This window comes from Saccostrea cucullata, unplaced genomic scaffold (assembly GCF_032062105.1).
Source record: "Saccostrea cucullata isolate Sc308-1 unplaced genomic scaffold, CSIRO_AGI_Scuc_v1 ctg11210, whole genome shotgun sequence".
NCBI classification, from domain to species: Eukaryota; Metazoa; Mollusca; class Bivalvia; order Ostreida; family Ostreidae; genus Saccostrea; species Saccostrea cuccullata.
In genome coordinates this window covers 1-19,075 of record NW_026923429.1, presented here as the reverse complement: position 1 = coordinate 19,075, position 19,075 = coordinate 1, and the positions used below count along the sequence as shown (strand labels likewise).

The following is a 19,075-nucleotide window of genomic DNA, read 5'->3' as shown; positions in this document are numbered from 1 at the left end:
GTTTCAGCCAATCAGATTGCAGTCCAAGTACACGCACGTGTATGCATGTGCATGGTGACCATACCTTCTTGTAGAAGTCTATTATATCTATCTATGTTCCAAATCCCATCCTGTTTGGTTGAAAACCAAGTGAGTTATAGCTATCTAAAGTTTGAGCCAATCAGATTGCAGCACACGTGCATGCACGTGTTTTTATGAAAATTGCTATATATCATGTAGAATATCCTAATGTATGGCTATGTTCAAAATTTCAATGGGTTTCGCCAAAAAACAAGAAAGATATTAAGACTTTAGTTTCAGCCAATCAGAGCGAAGCGCACGTGCATGCGCATGAGATCTTGCTATTTTGACCATGTCATATTGTCTGTGCTACTAATATATCCTAATGTTATGAGTTTCAAAGCATTTCATCAAAAATGTAAAAAGTTACGCTTACATTCATTATATTGATCATTTCTCGTGTTGCACGTGCGCGCTCTTGCAAGCACGTGCACGCAAAATCACCTTTGTTCCACAAATCTACATAACATGTCTACTGGCCCTAAAAACATTTCACCTTAGTCGGATGTGTAGTTTACGAGATCATTCGCGGACAAAAAAGTGCCCAGGAAGAAGAAAAATAATAATAACTAGATGAGATCTCGTTGCGAGCAACGAGTGGGTCTTCCGTCCAATTCTTGATGAGATGAGATAAGATTTTGATTGCAATTTTTATTCTAAAATAATGATTTACCACAATCTGTAAAAAGACATTGAACAATTGAGACTTTTAAAAATCGGTATTTTGCCCCTAACGGCCCCTAATTTTAGGAATCCGCCCTCTTTATTCATATCATCTTAGAAATCTTAAGACTTTGAACATTTTTTGTTCAACAACTGTTCAGAAATTCTTTTTCGTTTTTGAGCTATAAGCAAAAGATATAATTAGGGGCCAACCTTTCAACTCCTTAACGGGGACGTTAAGCAAAAAAAGAAAGGTTGCATATTGTTAAAAACATTATTTTGAACAACTTTTGTTCAATATTTCTTATCAAAAGATTTCTCCCTTTCGAGATATAAAGCATCAAAGATTTAGCATTCTGGCCCCTTGTGGCCCCTAATCATGTACCATACGACATAAAAACTACAATATATAGTTGTAGATGGTTGAGATAAAGATCTTTGCTTCAGTAATGTATTACAAAATATTAAGCTGATAAAGAGTTATCGATTGAAGACTTTTGGCCCCTCTTGGCCCCTAATTCGAGTGCCCAGCCCCTTTTTCGGGATCTCATCTTAAAGATCTTAAGATTTTGAACATTTTTTGTTCAACAACTGTTTAGAAATTCTTATTTGTTTTGAGCTATAAGCAAAAGATATAATTAGGGGCCAACCCTTCAACTCCTTAATGGGGCCGTTAAGCAAAAAATGAAAGGTTGCATATTGTTCAGAACATTATTTTGAACATCTTTTGTTCAATATTGCTTATCAAAATATTTCTCCATTTCGAGATGTAAAGCATCAAAGATTTAGCATTCTGGCCCCTTGTGGCCCCTAATTATGAACTATACGACATAAAAATCATAATATTTAGATGTAGATGGTTGAGATGAACATCTTTGCTTCAGTAATGTATAACAAAATATTAACTGATAAAGACTTATCGATTGAAGACTTGTGGCCCCTCTTGGCCCCTAATTTGAGTGCCCAGCCCCTTTTTCAGGATCTTATCTTAAAGCTCTTAAGATTTTGAACATTTTGTGTTCAACAACTGTTTAGAAATTCCTTTTCGTTTTTGAGCTATTAGCAAAAGAAATATTTAGGGGCCAACCCTTCAACTCCTTAATGGGGCCGTTAAGCAAAAAATGAAAGGTTGCATATTGTTCAGAACATTATTTTGAACATCTTTTGTTCAATATTGCTTATCAAAATATTTCTCCATTTCGAGATATAAAGCATCAAAGATTTAGCATTCTGGCCCCTTGTGGCCCCTAAATATGTACCATACGACATAAAATCATAATATTTAGATGTGGATGGCTGAGATAAACATTTTTGCTTCAGTAATGTATTACAAAATATTAACTGATAAAGACTTATCGATTGAAGACTTGTGGCCCCTCTTGGCCCCTAATTTGAGTGCCCAGCCCCTTTTTCAGGATCTCATCTTAAAGATCTTAAGATTTTGAACATTTTGTGTTCAACAACTGTTTAGAAATTCCTTTTCGTTTTTGAGCTATTAGCAAAAGAAATATTTAGGGGCCAACCCTTCAACTCCTTAATGGGGCTGTTTAGCAGAAAATGAAAGGTTGCATATTGCTCAGAACATTATTTTGAACATCTTTTGTTCAATATTGCTTATCAAAATATTTCTCTATTTCGAGATATAAAGCATCAAAGATTTAGCATTCTGGCCCCTTGTGGCCCCTAATTATGTACCATATGACATAAAAATTATTATGTAAAGTTGTAAATGATTGAGATTAACATTTTTGCTTCAGTAATGTATAACAAAATATTGACTTTAAAAGAGTTATTGAATAAAAACTGTTGGCCCCTTTCAGCCCTTAATTTGATGAGTCAGCACATTTTTCTTGATATCATATTAAAGATCTTGATATTTTGCACAAATGTTGTTCAGTATGTTTTTACAAAATATTCATATTTTAAATGATATGATACAAAATGTCTCAAAAAACCACTCATAAAACGTGTCCTAAATTTTGACCCCTACCGAGCTTCCATACTAGGCACTTCCGGAAAATATCCTAACCCAGGTGCAATATGGGAACATGTCCTCTATCATCACTAAAAATTTCAGCTTTCTAGCTTGAGCCGTTTTTGAGTTCCATCACAGACAAGGAGGTCCTCCAAATTTTGATCAAAGGGCGATAACTCCCGACCGGAAGTGAATTTCCAAAAAATAATTTGCCGGAATTAACTTCAGATGATAACGCATCTACCGTGAAAATTTGAAGCAAATCGAACGAGCCATCTCCGAGAAATCTTCTGCACAAATTTTGTAAGAAGAAAAAAGAATAAAAATAATAATAATAATAATAACTAGAGCAAAGCTCGTTGCTAAGCAACGAGTAGGTCTTCCGTCCTGTTTGACCGGATGTAGCTGTCATTTTTAATAAATATGTGAAATAACGCCCCAAAATGGCTTGAATCCTCTAAATCCATATTAATAAATTCAAAAATAAGCCATTTTCTGCTACTTCCGGTTTGACCGGAAATGACGACGACGGACGGAAAATTAATTTTAATGCTCCCAGAGACATATGTTACCAAAAATCCTGTGAAGAACGGCAAAAATACGCGTTTTCCGATTACTTCCGGTTTGGCCGGAAGTGACGACGGCGGACGTATTTTGACGATTCCAATAGATTAAGCTTGACATTTTGAACAATTTTGCTTCTTTGACGTATCACAAATTCTCAATACTTTTTGAGATAGAAAGGAAAAACTTACGGTCCCTCCTGGCCCCTAATTTTAGGGGCCAGCCCTTTTTTCGAGAGGTCATTTGAAAGATCTTTAAATTCTACACCTTTTTTGTTGTACATGCTTTAACAAAATATTTTCAGGTAAAAAGTTATTGTAGAAAAGGTGCTAAAAATTTTGAAATTCTTGATAGGACTATTTTCGGGCCATAGCGAGCGTCGGCGCTTCGTACTTCCGGTAGTTGTGATATACTTAGTGCACTTCTCCAAAGGTTGCTCTAGCATCACCGAAAATTTCATGCTTCTGTGTTAAGTGCTTTTTAAGAAAACTGCCGGACAAAGTGACCCTCTAAAAATCACTAAATCGCAGAAATCTCCGAACCGGAAGTGACGTCATCAAAATAAAAAAATATATGTCTAGATTTTTTGATGTTCTATCAGACCTGAAAGTTTCATGAAAATCGATCGAGCCGTTCTCGAGAAATCGCGCGCACAAAATCGGTAAGAAAAAAAAACAATAATAAAAATAGTGGAAAAGAAACCTAAGAAAAACAATAAGGTCTTCCGCTGAAGACGGAAGACCTTAATAAAGGTAAAAAAGAAACCGAAGAATAATAGAAGGGTCTTCCGCTGAAGACGGAAGACCCTAATAAGAAACAGAGTAAAAACAATATGTTCCCCAACTTTGTTTGGGGAACATAACTAAAGATTTATAGTACTTTGGTGATGCTGTGAAAATGTTTGATTGAAATATGAAGACTTTGTGTTTATACACATCAAGCTACAGTATGTTGATTTTAAGGAAGTATACTAATATGTACAGCTAAACTCAGTTATAATGAAGTCACTGGGACCTTTGAGATTACTTTGCTATATCCGTATTTCATTATGTCCTAAATTATAGGAATTTCATTAAATTTATATAGCTGGAGATCCAAGATGATTTTGCTCTATCCATGAATTCGCAAAATCATTGTTCGTACGAAACAAGATTGATTATAGTACTTTTAATATCACATGAATGAGGATCACCAATCATGACCATGTGTGTTATCTTTTATACCCTGCACAGAAATGCTTGGACAAATCCTTCCCAGTATCCAACCACAGTGTAGACTTGTATAAGGACAACTTTAACTTTATTATCTGTCAGTAAGACCTTCAGGAACTCCCCGTCAGGACTCAGTAGATGGATCTGTTTGTTGCTAGGGTCAGTTACAAGGATGTACTACATCAGTTGGATAAACATAGTATGTAAATGATATAGAAATATAAATTCACAGTTATTAAATCTTTGAATATTATACAATTATGGACTCCTTTGTGTGTTGAATATGGTTTGTTATTCGCCAGAAAAATATCAGAATTGACCGAGGTGAAGCAATTATACGTCATATTGATAAATTTGATGATATTTATGCACTTCATAAATTTTGCCATTTGTACTGAAAGATTTTAACAAGTCCTTCCCAGTACCCCACCCACAATGTAGACTTGTACAGGGACAGTGAGTATGGATAGTTCACTTCTTTCTCTGTCAGTAAGAACTTCAGGAACTCCCCATCAGGACTCAGCAGATGAATCTGTTTGTTATGAAAGTCAGTAACAAGAATGTTACAGTGAGAGTCACACACTACTTCAATTGGTTTAAACTCCTCTGTTGGGTTTTGTCCATGGTAGACAGACTTCATACGACCAGAGGGAGACATAATCACTAGTTCACCTGTAGAGAGACTTGTTCGGTTCACAACACAGATATCACTGTTTCTGTTCTGTGTGACTCTGGCTGGCCATGTAAATAGTCTGGTGTGACCGTCCTCCTGGTACTCATACTCATGGATGATATCACCTGTCACTGTGATGTGTCTCACCAGACGTCTGCTGTGTGACTCTAATTTGTAAAGATCTGATTCCTTGTCTCTCAAGGTGACCAGTAGTCCACCGTCCACTGACTGACAGATTCCTATTGGTACCAGTGGATTTGTACTGATGACTATAGACAAAGTTCCTGATGGCATGAGACAGTGGATGGTGTTGCTGATGGACTTGTTACCACCATCAGTGAAATAAATATCCCCGTTATCAGTCACACACATGTCATTTGGAATGATACTAAATTTCTGTTCTTTTGCTCCTTCCTTGGTAACTTTTTCTGTATATTCTGAAACAATATCTGTTATGAAACATTTTTCTTCACTGAATGCTTCCAGCACATCAATTGTTTTATCTCCATATTGAAATGAGGTTATTAGAGTTAAGTCAATACATGTATCTACATCTATAGTTTTTCCAATCATAGACTCAAGTAAGTCATCATTGATTTCCCCTCTAGTGAACCTCACTGAATGTACACAGTTTGTCGTATGAATCTCCAATTCTAGATCTGTCAGCATTTTCCTCAGTTCTCTGTGGTTGTCAATCAAGCTGTAATCTGACATGGTGCTGTTATTCTCCTCCATGAATTCCACTGTGTCAACGATTCCTCTCTTCTTCTTGTCTAATTCAGATTTCTCATGGTTCAGTTGATCATTCTTTTTAACTAAATCGCCTCTCAGTGTTTGTTCATGTTGTTTTCTGATTTCTGTCAGTTTGGCCATAATCTCATCACAATGCTTCTGAAGCTTTTTAATCTCAGAGTCACACTGTTCTTCATTTTTTGTGATCTGTTTAGACACCTTCTCCATCTTCTCATCAATCCCAGACAGATCTTCTTCCTTGATCTTCTTCAGAAATTTAAAGAGACCCCTCCTCATTTGAATGGCTGCGGTGGTTAGGGTTTTCCAGTTATGATCTCTATGATCTGATTTTGCACAATCGCCACAAATAAATTCATCACAGTCCTCACATATAACATCAATAGGTGAATCGTGGGTTTCACACATTACAATGTGCTCTTGAGGAGAGCCCAGTGGAGGTTTTTTTGTAGTTCTGGCAGCCATGTTTGTCAGGTGTTGCCTACCTGAATGACTTAGTTTTTACTCTGCATATTAGATAACCACAAAGATTGAATGTGTAGTTGGACTTTAAATTTATTCGATATGACACTAAGGTGTGCAATGAATTATATTTACATTCAGTGTAATTTTCCTAATGAAATCAATTAAAAATCCATGACATTCAAATTTCTATAACACACGCGAAACCTTGTCACCGCGCGTTAGAATGCACAGTAGGAACTATATGCATTTTCAATACTCTAGGAATACCAGAATGTAAAATGTTTTATTTCAATTTACTGAAAAACTATAACCCTTGAGGAGAGCCCAGTGGATGTTTTTTTGTAGTTCTGGCAGCCATGTTTGTCAGGTGTTGCCTACCTGAATGACCTAGTTTTTACTCTGCATATTAGATAACCACAAAGATTGACTGTGTAGTTGGACTTTAAATTTATTCGATATAACAGCAAGATGTGCAATGAATTATATTTACATTCAGTGTAATTAGGGCCCCGCAAGGATTTGCGGGTGCCCTATAGTAATCACTCTGTCTGTCCGTCTGTCTGTCATTCTTCCGTCCACAAATTTTCTGTTTTTTTTTTTCTAATAACTTTTTTTATGGTTGTCCAATTAAGTTCAAATTTTGTATGGTTGTTTAGTAAGTGGAAAGACATATTTTGATGCTTAGTTTGGTTGTCTATGTTTTCTGGTTTGGAGCTGGGGTGGTGGGGTAGATTGTTAAATATGCATAAGAATGGATGGGCAAAGAGAGTTAACTGCTGAGAATGTTCCTATTTTAAACTATGAAAGCTTGTGCAAGAATCCCTTGGGATTAATTAACCTTCCACTTGAAGAAAATCCTAAGCATTATCTTTATTTGTCACATTGAGATCAATCAGTGTACCACCTCTGTTTGAAGTTCAGGTCAATTTGGAATCAATGTGGATTTAAATATTGTTCATACTTTATTTTGGTAAAATACCACACACAAAGAGTTATGATTTTATTTGAATTCTAAAAACAAGATATATATACGAAGGGTGTTAGAAAAGTTCGCGGACAAGTTCTATTGTGAGCGCGCTATTTCCAAGAAACCGGTCAAATTTTTTAGATAAAATCTTAACCTATTTTCCAATAAATATACAAAAATTTGGTGCCCTCCAGTGCTTATTGAAAAATATACAGCTGTTTTATTTTGATAAATCTTGCTTCACGGAGCATGCTCCATTTTGGCACGTTTACATCACATAGACTCTTAATCAAAATTAAAAATTGCACAATTGTAGCGCAAAGAGATTTGTGATATTTTACCTGTCGCTAAAGTATTCATGAAACAACACTGGGAGAAATTTTGAATCACATTGGAGGTTATATGACTGTTTTATAGCCATTTATAAATGATCAACGCGTAAAAACACAGCCGAAAATTGGAACGTCATTGAGTGTCATGGAGCACTGCACAACGTAAAATTATGTATGCAGACAGGAAAATGTCTTAAAAAGAGATTAAAATGTGCAAGATGCTGCCGGGAATTTCCTACACATACAAAGGACAAAAGTTTTCAAATGGTTGTAGCTTTATAATAATGGAAGGTTTAACATTTTGAATGATGAACTTAATCGATACTTCAATACCCTCTTATCGCATGGATGTTGTGCCTGTATGGTTTTGCATAGTTTCCATACATAATCGATTAACTGTATTGACTATTTTTTCAAAATATCTCATTAGTATCTAAATCAGTACAAAAGACATTATAGTAGAAAAGTAACATGTCTTGATATAGATATTCAATTTTAGAGTAGAAAATAGATAAGAAAAATATGAAAAAAGATTTTGTGAACTGCGACGAAGCTTAATGGGTTGAAATCTGGCTGTTACGTCGACGTCAAGTGATTGCTGCGTGAATCCCATGACCTCATAGTAAAAATCGCTGTAAATGTTCAAGATTGTAGTAAATGGACCTGATTTTTTACATACAAATATATAGACAAATATAATGTAGGGATTTATTCGGACATTGGTCATACTTAACAGTACACAATAGATTTTCCGTAAATCAATGTGTCCGCGAACTTTTCTAACAACCCTCGTATATTAAGATATCCTTTATTATAATTATTAATTTTTTAATTATTTATTTAATTTTTTGCTTCCTTAATGTTGTTAATTTTAACAGGTAATCAGATAATAACCCTATTCTGTCTATTCCTGAAAAAAGTTCTTATTGTAAGTTTTAAAGAAAAGGATGAAAGAGCAGTACAATTAATCCCCTGGGATAAATTATCTTGCTTGCTGCAGAAAATTTAGAGGCTTATCTTAATCTGCCACATGGAAATTAATGAACACCTTTGTCTGCAACTGATGTTTGTTTTGAAGTTGAGGTCAACCCTGGATGATATTTGCATTCACTGAAGGCTTGCATTTTTTAAAACACCTGCATACTAAATCTTTTTTAAATACCAGGGTACACATTTAATTGAGTTATTATAAGACATGAAATTTTTCCTGTTTTATGTAAATACAAGGTCACTACAGGTTTTTGGAAATTCAGGAATTACCGGTATCATGAAATTTAAAAAATACAGTTGTTGCTTTATTTCATAAGCTTCACACTTATATTTCTACCCCTTAGCGGGGCCCTTGCTGACTGGTCAGTTTTCTAGTTTTCCTAATGAAATCAATTAAAAATCCATGACATTCAATTGTCACTGCGCGTTAGAATACACAGTAGGAACTATAAGCATTTTCAATACTCTAGGAACACCAAAAGGTAAAATGTTTTATTTCAATTTACTGAAAAACTATAACCCTGAAAAATTAACGTAAAAAATAACGTAATGTGTGTTAAGAATAAATTTGTCTTTTTTTCCCTCTCTTACATCTATTAACCACTGCAGTTTTCAAGGGTGCTAAATTCACATTAAAGATTAATGGAATAAGCAATTATGATGAAGGAAAATTAGAGAATGTAAATATAAGCATTGAATTCATATTTTTGGATGTCTTTGTTCCTATAACACACCTGGCGGTGCCTACAAATTATCATACCACGCTAACGCGCGGTATTCAATTTGTTGGCACGGCCAGGTGTGTTATAGGACCGAAGACATCCAAAAATATGAATTCAATGCTTATAAGTAAACACACAGAGAATACTGAACCATTAGCAAGAGATATGCATTGAAACTAGAAGTTTTTAGGTTTTGACAAGGATTGAGAATTTCATGTTTATTTTTGAAATAAAAATTCATGGAAGCCATTCCTAAATCAAATATGCTAAGTCTTAGTGGCACTATTAACCTTTTTTAAAAGGATTATAAATGTGAAATGATTGGTGAGACACCGATACTTGCCTTTTTTTCCTAATAGATTCATGCAAGGTACAAGTAAGTTGTTTATAATGTTTATGTGAAGCATATAAAGAACAAGAAATTTATTAGGGATGCTTACTGAGTGGTCAATTAAGTCTTTCAGTTAATTACAATTTTTATTTTTGCATAATAAATGTACATGCTACTATGTTAAATTTTAAAACAATTTCTCTGTGTAAATTAAGGAATGTTTCAGCTGAGGGAATTTAGATACATTTATGTGCAAGTCAAATAGGTAGTATAAAATGACATATTTTAATTTGATAATAATTTTGTACAGATCACAAAGTGTGGATCTAAACTACCAGAGGGGTGTGCTGAGATAATATGTAAGGGGATGTTTAAGGAGGTACAGGTCCAATCCTTATCACAGACAGACAGATGTACAGTGTACAACATCTACACAGTACTACTGGATAAGAAACTTGCTGGTAAGTAGTGATATTACTTGTATTTCATAGACAGTTTGACATACACTTCTCAATTTGCAAATTGTAAAATATATAATTATGGTTTTTATAGTATTACTAAGTAATACATTCAAATTTATGTGATATAAAACATTAGTTAATCATTTTAAAGTATTTCGTGCAAATATTCAATTATAACTTAAATTGCACATGTATTTTTTTTATATTAATATAATTTTAGAAGTAAAACGTCATTTGATAGGGTAAAAGATTTAATCCATTTTGTATAACATAACTTGCCTACGTTACATTGAGATACTAATAAATTATAACTATAAGGAATGAAGCTTATTTCAACTTATGTGATACGATGCAACGTAATTTGCACTTTATGCTGTTTTATAAACCGCTTTGCAGTTTATACAAGAATAGATATGGGTTACCCCATATCCAAAGATATTCAACTTTTAGATTTAATGTGTTTAACAGTGTTTTATGACTTTACTGTACTGTCTATTTATGGAACTGGTGTAAATTTCGTAAAATCCATAGCATTACGGTCACCCAGCCTCCTAACAAAAAGTACACATTGAAAAAACGTTTTGTTTTGCCAAGAAGTTACGATGGCAGACAGCAAAACTTTTTTTCTTAATTAGATCATATGAATACGAATTCTGATTAATAAAAATTATACAATCCCTGCTGAACTACATTTTGTTTTAACATTTTTTTAACATTTGCATCTGCAAGAAAGTGTGTTTAAAATGGGTAAGGAAAATCAGGGCAGGGCCGGGAAATTCTAAACTGTTTTTTTTTTTTTTTGTAAATCACTGAAATATACTAATGTATTCATCATGGAACTTACTTATATAATTCAAATTCTATATAAATTAATATGTTGAACTTCAACATGAACCCGGTTTTCAATTTAGAAATCTCCAATCCGGTTCGGGTTTTGCTACACATTTTACACTCCCTGCAGTTACACAGTTGACACACCAGCAGAATCGGGCCAGAGATTGAAAATTCCATCATTTAATAATGCACACACACACACAGAATGATTAATTTTTTTTCTTTAAGAGGAAATTGAATGATAATTAACGGACAATAAACATTGTTGATAGAGTATAATCAATTCATCGGTGAAAAGATGTGAATTGAAGAATGACCTAAATATTCTTTGTTATCAAACATGTTAAAAAAGAAGACTGAGGAGGGAGTGGGCATTTGATTATTGATATTTTTTATTGGCATTATGGGGGGAAAGTAATTTTCTAAAAATATTTTGACATTATTTTTGGTTTCTTTAATGTATGACATACACAACATATTTCTTATTATGAACAATAATGTTGTAGCAGTATCTGCTTATCATGATGGATATATTTTTGTCTGAACAATTTGTGTGACTCGACCCGGACTACATTTATATATCTTGAATAGATAATAAGCACTGATCAAATATATTAAAAACGTTAACTGCTGCAAGTTATGTTATACTGTATAACAAAAGTTAAAATAAGCTTCATTCCTTAAATAGAGATAATATACTTGTAATATTTATTATGTAATTATAAGCTATTGTTTTACAGAGCTACAGGGAATGGGAAATGATTTTGTGTTTGGGTTTATTCAGTCCATGGATACAGAAAAAGACCCTCGGAATCTTCTACTGGCCTTCCACTGTGCTCGGACAATCATTCTTAATTTCTCTCTAGGTAAATATGTTACAGATATCTACCTTAAATATTACCCAAATTGATGTCTGACCGTAAAGTAACATAATTACACTTCATTTTGTAAAAGGAAAAAGAAAAACAACAACATGCAAACTTATTTTTATTTTTAGACTCCAAGGTCAACATAAATTGTTACAATTTGAAGATGACCTTAAGATTACTAGAAAAATTTGAATATAGACATAATAGAGAAAAGAAGAAAAATGGCATCAATTTATGAACACTATGTTAATATAACATATTTCTGATATTGACTGCCAATTCAGATGTTAGTCCTGAGTATATAAGCACAAAAATATGTATATCCGTGTAATTTTTTGTGCAAAGCCATAAAGTAGCACATCATGTGTCTGCACTATGTATTGCATTTAGAAATGATTAATTAATGGTGTTCATGATATAGCTTGTGGTTACAGCCAGAGTCGCTAAAATATGAAGCCCACTTTTTAAGTACATGCAGGTACAAAATGAATGGTTAAACATGTCATATCGGTGATGTAACATTGCATAATGTTTTTTCTCTAGTCTCTACCCAAATCCTGGTAACTATTTTGTCACACGTTTAATACTGATCTAGGTATGAGGACACTTTCACTGTATTGCTGTCAAACTCCCCCACATACAGATTGTTCTCTTCATCCATTCCCAGACCACAGGGACTGTTAAGTCCGTGATTCTGATTTATAAGAAGAGACAGGAAATGACCGTCCTGATCTAGGAGATGGACAGAGTTACCGTTTTCATCGCACACCAAAATGTGACTAAAGGCATCGGTACAGATTCCTCTAGGGCTGAATGAGGATTCAGACTGCTGACCTGTGTAGGAGAATCGATGTTTTCCTGATTTATCGACCACCACTACAGCCTCCTTTTCAATGTCTGATGTACAGATATCTCCATTGTTATTCTCAGTTAGGTAGGCTGGGAATTCGTAGAGGGTCTTTATCCAGTGTTTCTTCCGTATGTCCTGAAGTTTGACCCCGGCCTTGCTGTACCTCGTTACCCTGGCCTCTCTGTCTTTATCTTTACTCTTTCCCATCAAGATGTCCCCGTTAATGCGAGAGGAGTAAATCCCAAGGGGTTCCCAATCTTCAGTGGTGAACAATTCAGTGACCATCTTGTCTGGAGTCACTCTGTTGATGCACTTGTTCTTTCTGTCCGCAAACAACAGGTCCCCTTCCTTTGTCACTGTGTGACAACCGACTCTCATGATCCCACCAGTGATCTGAAGTTTGTGCAGCAGGTTCCCCTGAAGATCGGTCTGGACAAGGTATTCATCAAAACTGCTGACCCAAAACCTCTTGGAGGTCTCCAAGGAAATGTGGAAAAGAAAACTTATACGAGGGACCATGATCTCCTTAATCATAGAGACGGAGAAGGTCACCTGCTTATCAGGTCTCGGGTTTACTTTTCCTTTCTGCTGTTCTTTGCCATCTTCATGTAAGAACACATCAACTTCTTCACTTCTGCTTTCAACTCTAACATGTCTTCTTGCTTTTGTAACTTTTGGAAAGCTGATTTTACCAAGAAACTTCTTTATATCATCTTCAGTAAACTGACCTCCAGTAAATATGGGAAGAACGGGTTTAAATGTTTCTGGGATGGGGTCTATTTCTTCAGCTTTGTCTTCCCTTTGTTTTGAAATTAAATCTTCCAGGTTTTTCTTTGCCAGTTTTGATTGGTATTTTCTCAGAAGCTCTTGTAAATATGAAATATAGTTAGTAAAAGTCTTGTCTTGGGCAGTCAAATCATGCAGAATTCTTTCTTCTATGCTGTCTAATTCAGAAAAGTTCTCAGATAATACTCTGTCCACCAGACTTTTGAGGGCATTAGCTTCAGTTGTCATGGTCTCCCGAATCAAAGCAACCATTTTCTTTACTTTTGGAACATCCTCTTTGATTTCATTCAAAACCTCATGACAAGCTGGCAGGAAATGGTCTTGGATCCTTGACAACTCATTCTCGTACATTTCAAAATTTTTTATGGAAATTTCTTCAAGATCAATAAAATGGTGGCCTGAGTGTGCCTCAGTCATCGAACATTTGTAACAGAGAGCCACCTGGCATTCCTCACATAGCATGTCTAGATCTTTGGTTGGATGGTGGGGACATTTCTCCTCTCCGAGACTCTTTTGTCGGAGCTGGTACAGTATGAGGTCATGGGTTTTGGTGTCTTCATTTGTGTGGTGTTCTGTATGACATTTGTCACACAACCTTTTATTACATGAGTTGCAGTAGTACACACAGTTTTCTTCACAAATGTCACACATCAGCCAGTGCTGGGGAGTGCCCAAGACTTCCATGGTTGACCCTGTGTATTAAGTAATATTATATCATTCTATCATTGAAATCCAGACTGGTTCAAGAATAGGGCTATTACAGGGTAGTCAATTTTTTTAATGGAATGTATAGAAAGAAATCTAAGAAATCAATGTTCATTTTAAGTAAAGTAGGGTCACAATACAATTCTTCATTTTAGTATGTAAGCCTCACATGGAATAAATTTTAATATGTACTCAATAACATTGCAAAATAGAAATGATTATTCAATTCGTGAACCTAAAGGCTAGGATTGAGCCACAATAAAGAGTCAAATTTATATTATCAAGTTTCCTGTTTACGAAAAATAATTCATAAGAGTTTTCATTATCTTTTATGTGTATTCTTTCTTCATAAAGCAAATGCTAACTCAGGTGACCATTGAGGCCCATGGGCCTCTTGTTTGGTTTGAGAAAAAAAAAAAAAAAAAAAAATTCAGATAAATGTACAATATAAAAACATCTTCATTTAGTATGAACTAGATTCTCAGAGTGCCATAAATAAAGAGGCCATTTAAGGTGGAGTTGATTATTTCCTTGTAAGAGCATCTTTTTAAATTTTTCAAAGTGAGGGGTGCTGGTGGATGGGGGTCTGAATATTGCCCCTGATTAACAATAAACAAAGTTTTTTTTCCATTGATAAAGTACAATGTAGCTTACAGAACTTACCTGTGTGTGCAAGGTTTAAGTGATCCTGTGCATATTATCAGTGTATAAATCTTGAAATCAGTCTTCCGTAAATTTTTACCAGTTTTACTTCCTTCTTTTTCGCTGACTTCTTATGTGAATAAAAATAGATTTAAATGTCTGTATCATCTAACACAGTGACTGTGTATTGTACAATAGATATAACAATAGGGGGCTGGTCAGGAAATTATTATATGCAGTGAAGGAAATGTTTCAATAGAAACATGCAACAACTGAACAGAATATTATTTTGTCTAAAGGGTACATGTATTTAAGTTCTAGACTAGTTGATTTTTGTGAATTTTCATTTCTATATCAGTTTTCGTATAATGGGCTCTTTATAAAATTTAATTTTTATGCCCCGCCATGAATATGGCTTGGGCATATAGTGTTTGTCATGTCTGTCCCTCCTAAAATTCTGTCCTTCCATCACACTTTGCATTAAGCTCAGTTCAAAGCTCAGTTTCAAAGAAACTATCCAAGATATTTTCATCAAACTTCATAGGTTGATAGATATTGATGGGGCTATGCAAGAGCCTCATCATTTTTTTAACTTTGACCTTTCCTTTGACCTTGACCTCACTTTTCTTAAATTGGTGTTTAGCTCAGTTTTAAAGATACCATTCAAGATAGTGTGATTAAACTTCATATGTTGATGCATACTGATGTAAGCTTTTCAAATGCATCAACATTTTTTTTTTACCTTGACCTTTCCTTTGACTTTTGACCTCACTTTTCTTAAATGAGTGTTAAAGACGTACACACATGGGGGAGATAACCCTTGCGATTTCAATTGAACGTTTGACGTGACGTCAAGTTTAACGAAAAAAATAAAGCGTCAAAACGACGAGTAAAACGATCCCGATGTATATCAATCATGAAAGAAAATTGGGACATGGGGCTTGGCTGTGATTGTGCGTGCCATACTCAATCAATAAGTATTTTTTTTTAATTAACCCGATTAAACTCCATAAAAAGCAAGACATAAATTACCATCTCTTAATGTTTATTTCATTTCATTTCATATATATGTACAATAAATTGTATTTTTGATCAAAGCACAGCATTTTTTTTATTCTGAAAATTTTATTTTACATTGCCGAAATTCCCATTATGTACAATTGGCTATATAACATTCCGATTAATGGTCTTCATTACAATTTGTGCATACACGATATAAATATTGTTTTTCTTCTTTAATAAAATAAAACAACAATAAATAAACAATAAACTTTCTACAATGTAAAATCGATGTTGTTCTCAGACCCTTACTGATCAAAGAGGAACAACTCTGAAAATGTAGGAGAATGTTTATTTTCTCTCCTTTATTCACGGTTTTCCACAGAATCAGATACATTTACAGCAAGACCTGGTAAATCCAGAATTGAATACTATAGACCTCATATACACAATGTAAGTATAGAATTGAAAAGAATTGTTCACTTGTACTGGAATTATCTGCATTTATGAATATCCTATTGCAGCAAATCGTAACTTTGACTTTCTGTCAACAATGTCGTTTCGTATTTCCTCGAATCAAAACGAAACGTAGCCTATAAGATTTTAAAAAATATCAATGTGGGATTTGATATAAATTGAAATAGATGAAGAGTTTAATGTTTGATATTTTGAAGTTAATGTGGACGAATACGGAATTTTCATTTTAACTTTAGAAGTGACGACATTGAAAGAAATGCATACAATATCATGAGGGGTGTATGTACATCTAATGCAAATGTCGGTGTATCCCCACGGCCACATACTGTCTCGTTTGAAATAATGACATGAAAGAAATTACAATTATTCCATTTATATCACAGAAGAGTTGAATGTACACCATTTTTATAATGAATAAAATTAAAGAAATAAAATTAAAAATCAACATATTCAAGTTCAACAAAACTTGAATTCGTATCCAGGTTTCATGTGATATGGAATGCATAATGCATACGTATATGGACTAAACACTAAAATCTTTCAGTAATTTTTTCCTGATACATATAAAAAGAGTCGTCATTATTTATTCTGCATTCATGAATTTAAAAACTAATGCATACCTCCGGAATTCTTGACGAAATACCAGTATATTTGCACTGTAAACGATGTTTCGTCAAAAGCTAATCTGGTCTGCGACGCAAAAAAGGAAGGGGTGGGGGGTGATAGGGGTATTCAAAAATTGCCTAAAAATCTACATTTAAATACACTTTACATATGAGAACTTTTAAATTTGTAAGTTAATATATTTTTGAAGCAAAAGCAATATTGCAATTTAATTTTTTTTAATGTGTATTTGTAGATTCATATTATACATATATCACATGGCTTCGAGGGTGACATACCAGAATATTTGCCCCGAGGTGCCCGCAACGCCCTGTTTTTTTTTGTCCCCCGAGGCCACCGGCAGTGGTTGACATAACACTCCAGGCTTTGTGTCCGAAGAGGCAAATCTCGGGTATAGCCGCCCGAGAAGCCATGTGGTATATGTTATATGACATTTTTAAAATTAAAAGTAAATTTAAAATCATTCAAAATCGTTAAAATGTACACAAATAATCCAAAAATGTCTGCTTGACGTTAAGAAATACGCTGTGTTGTTTACTTTTGCTTAGCAACCGACGTCATAAAATCTCGAACCCGAACTAAAATGCATAACGTAAAAACACGTGAACGTGATCGAAAGGATGACATAACTGTTTCCGTCGGGGATGACATAACTGTTTCCGTCGGGGATGACATAACTGTTTCCGGCGTGACATAACTGTTTCCGGTGTGACTCAGCATTTTTCAGGGTTTATAGCGAAACTTATTACATTTGTGATATAGAAAACTTATTCTAAAATGTTATATAACAAAGTGATCGACCCGGGCCGTCTGAAAGACGCACGGGAACGTGACTTATTGAGAAAGGGGGAGGGGGTAATTTTTCCGCTGTTAAATCAAAACTGGTCGTACAAAAATTATACAAAAAATTATAAAGATTATTTATACTATCACCTACCTAAAGAAAGTTTGTTACCAAAATTAAACGACAGGTTTTTTCACAAAAAAATTTGAATTTGAAAAATGCGCAATTTTCAAGGCTTAGAAAATTCATAGTTTTTCAGTTTAAGGTCTTTAAAAATTGTTTTGATGATATGTATATCAAAAAGATGACTATGTTTTTGTGTTTAATGGTTAAGGGAATAAGCCAATGAAATTTGACATTTATATCTAACCTGGTTTTATTGAAAATGTAGGTTTAAGTAGTTCATTGATTAAAAATTTTCTCTCCTTGTAAACAACTAAAGGGGGGTAACTTTCAGAAGTTCTGTCCAAAAACCACTCAAACGATTTTGTCCAAAATATGCATCCAGGCAGTAGATATAGTCATGTACTAAATATACAAAAATAGCGAAAATTAAACGACAGGAAATTTTTGGGGTAAGTGTGTTGTACATACTTAAGCTCAGTTTTAAAGATACCATTCAAGATAGTGTTATCAAACTTCATAGGCAGATACATACTGATGAGAGCTATTCAACTGCATCAAAATATTTGACCATGACCTTTCCTTTGACCTTGACCTCACTTTTCTTAAATTAGTGTTAAACTTCATATGCTGATTCATACTGAAGTAAGCAATTCAACTGCATTACTCTTTAAGATATTCTAAAATTTTCATACTCAAATTTGAATTTTTATGTTTTTTAAAAATGTTATTCCAAAGATAGACATTGCTACTGTGAAACTTAAAATGATTATTTAATTATCTTTGTCAAAAGAGCTAGGGGTATTGGGGTTAGTTGTTAATGGTAATTAACCTGCAAATTCATCGTTAAAAAAGACTCTTAAAACATTGTAAAAAAGGAATGTAACGATTCCTTGAAGTTTATTAATTAAATTTGATTTGGAAAGATCAAAGCTTGAACTACTCCACTTTTGATAAGATCTGTCCTGAACTGTGACTGTAAATATTGTTTTGCTTTCCCCCTCCCCCCCCCCCCCCCAAAAAAAAAAAAAGAGAAAAATTCCCAAGATATCCAGATGACTAGTAATATTTCTTGTCCATTTTGTAGGACCTTTTGTGGAGGAAATGTTTGAAGTCACATCATGTTACTTTCCCATTGATTTTACTCCAGTAAGTACAGCCCATTTTAATCAGTTTATATTTTAAAGTTTAAAACCAACTTTTTATAACAATAAACCA

At 34.1% G+C, this 19,075-nt stretch overlaps 3 protein-coding genes across 3 annotated transcripts; 1 reads left to right on the top strand and 2 right to left on the bottom strand.

Annotated features, from left to right (window-relative positions):
- Positions 1 to 4,846: 4,846 nt before the first annotated feature.
- On the bottom strand, positions 4,847 to 6,361 carry LOC134264008 (uncharacterized). Its single transcript, XM_062746306.1, has one exon. It carries the CDS (start codon positions 6,359 to 6,361, stop codon positions 4,847 to 4,849), a length of 1,515 nt encoding a protein of 504 aa, XP_062602290.1.
- Positions 6,362 to 8,004: 1,643 nt separating this feature from the next.
- Positions 8,005 to 19,006, top strand: LOC134264006 (MMS19 nucleotide excision repair protein homolog; the record flags this gene model as incomplete). The annotated part of the gene is made up of 4 exons (XM_062746305.1): positions 8,005 to 8,019; positions 10,014 to 10,164; positions 11,739 to 11,864; positions 18,945 to 19,006. Coding segments are annotated over exons 1-4 (354 nt in total), but the record flags the coding sequence as incomplete, so codon positions are not given.
- On the bottom strand, positions 12,229 to 14,995 carry LOC134264009 (uncharacterized). The gene is made up of 2 exons (XM_062746307.1): positions 14,872 to 14,995; positions 12,229 to 14,195 (listed from the first exon to the last, which is right to left on the bottom strand). Exon 2 carries the CDS (start codon positions 14,185 to 14,187, stop codon positions 12,448 to 12,450), a length of 1,740 nt encoding a protein of 579 aa, XP_062602291.1. The 5' UTR covers positions 14,188 to 14,195; positions 14,872 to 14,995; the 3' UTR covers positions 12,229 to 12,447.
- Positions 19,007 to 19,075: the final 69 nt, after the last annotated feature.

Coding starts and splice junctions, on each gene's coding strand:
- LOC134264008 (XM_062746306.1), bottom strand. CDS start 6,361: ATGGCTGCCAGAACTACAAAAAAACCTCCACTGGGCTCTCCTCAAGAG.
- LOC134264009 (XM_062746307.1), bottom strand. CDS start 14,187: ATGGAAGTCTTGGGCACTCCCCAGCACTGGCTGATGTGTGACATTTGT.